The 6,928-nt window shown below is 42.8% G+C and overlaps 1 protein-coding gene across 1 annotated transcript; it reads left to right on the top strand.

Moving 5' to 3' along the window:
• Positions 1–2,734: 2,734 nt before the first annotated feature.
• On the top strand, positions 2,735–4,042 carry LOC143575591 (uncharacterized). Its single transcript, XM_077059921.1, has one exon. It carries the CDS (start codon positions 2,735–2,737, stop codon positions 4,040–4,042), a length of 1,308 nt encoding a protein of 435 aa, XP_076916036.1.
• Positions 4,043–6,928: the final 2,886 nt, after the last annotated feature.

The raw sequence follows: 6,928 nt of genomic DNA, 5'->3' as shown, positions 1-6,928 counted from the left end.
ACAAAGAAATGAGAAATTACCTTATTCACTTAATTTACCCCGTCCGAAGATTTTCCAATGTTTTAATATGATACTTTCGTATCCTTATATAAGTTACCTTTCTTACTCAAAAAACAATAGTATGTTTTTAGTTTAATGTAGTATTTTTGACTCCAAGATCAAGATGGCAGAAAATACATTAACAAAAGCAAATACAACAATTATAAGAGCTCGTTTATGAACAAGTAATTTGTAATGAAAAATAAAACACTAAATCGATTAACAAACAAGTTTTTTAAACCTAACTACCAACAATTAAAACAACAAAGTGAAATATGCATCAAAAGAAAAAATATAAACATCAAAACAAACCATTCAAACTTGGTTCCACATTTACCAAAACATACATTTCATATCCACATGTCTTTTAAAAGCCAAGTTATTAAGTTTATGTTAGAACAATAATATTTTGATTAATGAAACAAATGTCATCAAACAAAAAGATGCACCAAGCCTCCACATCCTTACCCATTGGTATTTTCATTGAAATTGTCACCACATTTCGATAAAGGCTGCCAAAGAGTTAGCCTAGAATAAAAGACATTTCGCTAAAGGCTGCCAAAGAGTTAGCCTAGAATAAAAGAAAATAATAGTTAGATTCAGTTTCACCAAAATATATATAAACATGTAAAATTCTACACTGACCGTTTAGATAAGGTATAAAGTCAACATGGGCCAAAAGGCAACATGATATTTAGCCCGCTAATTATTCATAAAATATTTACAAAATTGAATGCAAAGTTGAACACAAGTTTTTAACAGGGTATGAACTTGACAATATAAAAGAAAACATGAATAGAGGAAAGTACTTGGCTTTTATAACTTGACAATATAATGCTCTATTGAAACACTGGAAGGATGGTTTGGAATAAGATGAGTATGGGGGTATACGTTGTGTTCCCGAGTTTATTTAAGAAAAGAAAGGTAAGGAAAAGAAAATTTTCTCTTCTTATCTTTTTATAGAGGTAGGGTACCAAAAAGACCCAAATACCCTTAAGGACTACTCGCGGGTCACTCAGGAGTCCCTCATAAGACACACGCGGGGCATACAAGTCATCCGCATAATCATTTGAGGAAGAAACACTTCCATAGCACATGCGGAAGCATCATAGCACCCTCAAAAGTCATCCGCAAGAAGGAATACCTTTCCGCGTAAATGACCACGAGGTAATGATCCGGAACAGCTGTCAATAACTAATTACCTTCTAGAAGATTTACCGAGATGCTTTCTTGGGCAATACATGATCCTTCGGCCAATCAGCCAATAACACCGGGCAAGGTCGTTATAACCGTGCACATGGCCAATATTCTCCCATTAACCAATGATAAAGAGATACGTGTCCAGGTTGTTATACATGCACATGCAATGTATAAACTGAACCAATCACATAAGGGACAGCTGGCCCAACCACCTTCCCACTCCCTTCGGCTATAAATACCCTCTCAATCATCATGAGGTATTCATTCACTCCCACCGTACTCTCTCAATTTACTTAAGTGCTTATCTCCTACAGAACAGTACTTATTCTCACGCCGGAGGGTGGTTACGGGAAGACCCCCCTCTTATTCTTCTCGTAACGAGCTCACGGTGTCTGTTTTGCAGGTGTTCGTCACTGGACTTTAGGCAATTGGGTTCATATCGTTTGGCAGTTAACCGTATCCTACCCTATTGACTCATTGGATCTACGACCCATCAGCGGGAAGTAGATCCGTGTTTCTTCATTGGTGTCATCTGTGTTTTTTGTTAAAACAACAATTTTTGTTTTCGAAGTTACGATATGAATCAAATTCCTATAGGGCCGACGGGAACCTCAGAACAAACCCCACGTGTTACCAACATAGAAACACGTGAAAGAGCAACGTCATTGTTCGCTCAGAATCTTACTCCTAATGAGCAAGATGATGTTGTGACACCCGGAGGTTTTACTTTGGGTGGTTCATCAACTCGAAAGCATTTTACCCCACTGGCAGACGCTGCTCCAGTGGGTACGAGAAATGTAGTATCACCAGCTGGTACCCCTCCCAATGATCTAAGAGGAGTCACAGCTCATAGAGGTTCCAATTTGGGAGATCTTGGGCGAGTTATGAGAAATAATCGCCAGACTCACCTAGAATTGGACCTCGAGGAAAATTCAGGTGACTCAGCCCCGGCAAAAACTCATACAGCAAGCCATAGATCTGAAGAACTTTTGTCTCCGGATAAGTAGTACCGTATCCAACAAGAGAGTCTGGCCGCTGAATATGGACGAAGGGTACGGAATGAACGATTTCATGCCCGTACCCTGAGCTATGACGACCCTCCTAGGAGATCTGTTTCTCCTCCGATAAGAGGAAGTCATATTCAGTATAGTCACCCAGAAAAACAAAATCAGAAAGAAATTCCAAGGTTACGTCCTCGTTTCCGCGTAAATATGAGAGTACCGTCTTATGAAGAAGAACTAGACGGACACGACTCAACATATCACCCGGGAGGTAGCTACTATAGCGGGGATAGCCGTTTTCCTCCACCCGGAGAAGCTAGTTACCCGCGACCAGCTATTCGCCACGCAGAATATTATAGCAATGCGGAACACGATTTCTCCAAACCATATCGTCTGGAATCATTTGCAGAAAAATCAAAGTTTATTCCGGCCATCGCGACAGCTCCGTTCCCAATAACGCAAAGATACCAACATCAGTTGGGACATATTACGGGATGACAGACCCCAGTGATCACCTGCTGAGGTTCAAAGCAGTTGGGGGAGTCAGTGGTTGGACTCTTCCATACTGGTGTCAGATGTTCGCATTGACATTCACTGGGGCTGCACGAGAATGGTTTGAAAAATTGCCTTGCGGACACATTAAGAGTTGGAAAGACTTCTTAGCAAAGTTTTCCCAACACTTTAGTCAGCAAAAGAAGCACACTCGCGACCCGTCTGAGATACTTGATGTAGTAAGGCGAAATAATGAATCCATTGAGGATTTCATTACCCGTTTCAATAATGAAAGCCTCAATATTGAAGGGGTCAGCGAAGACATGCTGAGGGGAGCATTCCGAAAGAATGTAAATAGTGACGCTCTGATTCGCACTCTAACCGGAAGAGATGGTATGCCCAAATCTTGGGACGAAATCATGACGTCTGCTAAGCTATTCGCAAGGACTGAGAAAACCTTAGGATCCGGCAGTCAAAAACAAGTGCCAAAAGTCGAATTCCAAACCCCAAGACCAAATCAACAAGCCAAAGGGCCAATTTGGTCAAGACTGCAACTAAGTACAGAATCACCAAAGCAATTTGATGCGAGATCATTGATTAGCAACAAGAACAAACGCAACTTTCCCGCACGTTCTTCCAATAACAGTTGGACTCAGTTGTCAAAATCTCCGTCAGAAATCCTCACGACAGAGAATCTGACTTTCCGCAAGCCTCAACCACTACCAAGGAAATCATTCCTTGACAGTAATAAACGTTGTACGTACCATGATGACATAGGACACAACACAAACGAATGTGTGGCTTTAAGAAATGAAATAGAGGCAGTGGTGAAAAACGGGAAGTTAAACCATTTGGTCAAGAATGTAAGACCAGGGGATGGTAAACCTCCCGCAAAGGATAACCAAGGTCCGGCCAAAAGGCAGATAAAAGATCTGAACGTTCATATGATCCACGGAGGACAACAGGTCAGTGGTAAGAGGAAAGAGTTTGAGGACGCGGAATGGAAAAATGAACCAGTCATTTTTCCGCGTATCAAAGGGGGACCGAGCAATAAGAACTCCTTAATAATCACTGCCTTGTTCGGACACTATCGGTCACAGTATGTGTTCTTTGACACCGGTAGTACGTCCGACATTATGTATGAACAGTGCTTTGAGCAACTTGAGGAAGACGACAAAGAACGATTGCGACCTATTCACACACCCGTCTCTGGGTTTGGTGGAGAAATAATGCACCCGCGGGTGTCATTACTTTCCCGGTTACACTTAGTGACGGAGTTCACTCAAGAACCGAGGAGGTTGAATTCTTAGTTTTACCGGCAACATCCAAACATGATATTATCCTCGGACGAGAGGCAATTGGTGATTTCAATGCCCATCCGTCCACAGCTCACGGAGCAGTAATCTATGTTAACCGACATTGCTTCACAACTGAAAGTTCAAGGCCGAACAAAGTTTCCAAACAAAGCCAGAAGACTGAACCGGAGAAATGGGTTCTTAACAAGAAATTCCCTGATCAAACCATAGTAATTGGTCCAGCCATTTCTGAAATAGTCCGAACCTTTTTGAAGCAATTATTGACGAAAAATACTGATATTTTCGCATGGCAGCCCGCGGACATGACCGGTGTCCCGTGGAACATTGCAGAACACAAGTTAAAGGTGAATCCACTAATTACCCCAATTGTGCAAAAGAAACGAAAAATGGGTACTGGGCAAACGAAAGCCATGAATGAGCAGGTGCAAGATCTCCTACACGCTGGAATCATCCGAGAGACCAAGTACCAAACATGGGTAGCCAACCCAGTGATGGTTCCAAAAAGTAATGGAACACGAAGGATGTGTATAGATTATAAAGATCTGAACAAAGCATGTCCGAAAGATTGTTATCCACTTCCGGAAATTGACTTAAAGGTAGATGTTGTGGCCCCATTCAAATTCAAGTGCTTCCTCGACGCCTACAAAGGGTATCACCAGATCCATATGGCGGCTGGTGATGAGGATAAAACAGCGTTCCGCACCGACCAGGGCACGTTCTGCTACAGAATGATGCCTTTCGGGTTAAAGAATGCGGGGGCCACGTATCAGAAGCTGATGGATCAAGCCTTCAAGGGTCAGATAAGTCGAAACCTCGAAGTTTATACGGAAGACCTAGTAATAAAAAGCATTGAAGAAGACCAAATGTTAAGGGACATAGAAGAAACCTTTGAAACGTTGAGGAGTATCAACATGAAACTCAACCCAGCAAAGTGTTCCTTTGGGATGGAGGAAGGGGAGTTCCTCGGGGTAATCGTTACAGGTACGGGTTTCAAAGCTAATCCAGACAAGGTACAAGCTGTAGCTCGCATGCCATCCCCCGCATCCCTCAAAGAAGTCCAAACACTTAACGTGAGATTGGTAGCATTAAACAGGTTCCTGGCAAACCACGCTGCTAAATCTTACCCGTTCATCTCAACATTAAGGAATTGCCTTAAAAAGGCACAATTCAGATGGACTCCGGAAGCCGAGCAAGCATTCCAAGAAGTCAAGAAGTGTTTAATGGAATTACTCACGTTAACTGCTCCACACGCGGATGAACCATTAACACTATATTTGTTGGCATCCGACATTGCCGTGGGGGCTGTCCTATTGACGGATAGAAAAAGTGTCCAAACTCCAATTTATTACGTCAGTAGAACATTATCGGACCCGGAAACAAGATATTCGATGTTGGAAAAGCTGGTTTTGGCACTGGTCTATTCCGCCAGACGACTCCGCAGATATTTCCAGGGTCATCCCATCAATGTGTTAACCGGGTACAAACTCAAAAACGTGTTGAGTAAGCCTGAATTGTCCGGTCGACTGTCAAAGTGGGGCATAGAATTGGGGGAACACTCAATCGAGTATAAACCAATACCGGGAATCAAAGGACAAGTGCTGGCGGACTTCGTCACAGAAGTCCCGCAGCATAAAGAACAAGAGTGTCTGATCGAACAACAACCTCAAGCACCTCCGGAACAAGGACAAGTTTGGTCATTGTTTACGGATGAAGCTTCAAGCAGTGAAGGATCAGGTGCAGGCTTAAGGCTAGTCAACCCCGAGGGGCATGAATTTACATACGCCATCAAGTTGGACTTCAAAAGTACCAACAACGAGGCGGAGTATGAAGCCTTCTTGGCAGGCATGCGGATAGCGAAAAAGCTTAGGGTGAGACACTTGGAAGCACGGGTAGATTCTACGCTAATTACGGGACAAATAAATGGAACATATGAAGCCAAAAACGATGTCATGGCTTCTTATTTGTCACAAGCGAGGGTCTTGATTCGCCAATTTACCTCCTTCAACTTTATTCACATTAAAAGGAGTGAGAACAAATCGGCGGACGCACTTAGCAAGTTAGCTTCAACAAATTTTGAGCATTTTGCCAAAGATATTCGTGTAGAAGTCTTAGACCATCCATCCGTTCCCCAGAATCAAGTCTTGGTAATTCAAACAGGCGTCGAATCATGGATGACGCCAATTAAAGCTTACTTATCTTCCGGAGCACTTCCAGCTGGGAAAGCTGAAGCTCAGAAAATCAAACACAAAGCTTTGAATTACTAGTTGATTGATGGTATCTTGTACCGAAGATCATTTCTTGGTCCACTGTTACGTTGTGTGGACGCGGAAGACACAAATTACCTCATCCGGGAAATTCATGAAGGTATTTGTGGACTTCATGCGGGTCCAAGAATGACAGTTGCAAAAATCATGAACGCAGGTATTACTGGCCTGGAATGCATTTAGACGTTGTGCAAGAAATCAGAAAGTGCGATTCTTGCCAGCGTCATGCCCCAAATACCTTGCGTCCAAAGAACGAACTGATTCCAGTAACATCTGCCTAGCCGTTCCAGAAGTGGGTTATCGACATTATGGGACCTTTCCCAGAAGCCTCGGGACGAGTTAAGTTCCTGATAGTGGCCATTGATTACTTCACCAAGGGGGTAGAAGCCAAACCAGTCGCCTCAATAACGGCATCAAGTGTTAAGAAATTCCTTTGGGAATTCATCATCTGCCGGTTTGGTCTCCCGCAACAGTTGGTAAGTGACAACGAGACCCAATTTGCTGATAGCTGATTACAAGAATGGTTAAGAGAACTTCAGGTAACCCAAGTTTTCAAATCTGTAGCTCACCCGCAAGCAAATGGTCAAGTCGAAAGGACCAACAGAACTATCAAGGA

This window comes from Bidens hawaiensis, unplaced genomic scaffold (assembly GCF_021521415.1).
Source record: "Bidens hawaiensis isolate Kalapana, Puna unplaced genomic scaffold, B.hawaiensis_p1.1 tig00027544_1, whole genome shotgun sequence".
Taxonomy (NCBI): Eukaryota; Viridiplantae; Streptophyta; class Magnoliopsida; order Asterales; family Asteraceae; genus Bidens; species Bidens hawaiensis.
Note: the sequence above shows the minus strand (reverse complement) of the source record. Positions and strands in the feature narration are given on the sequence as shown.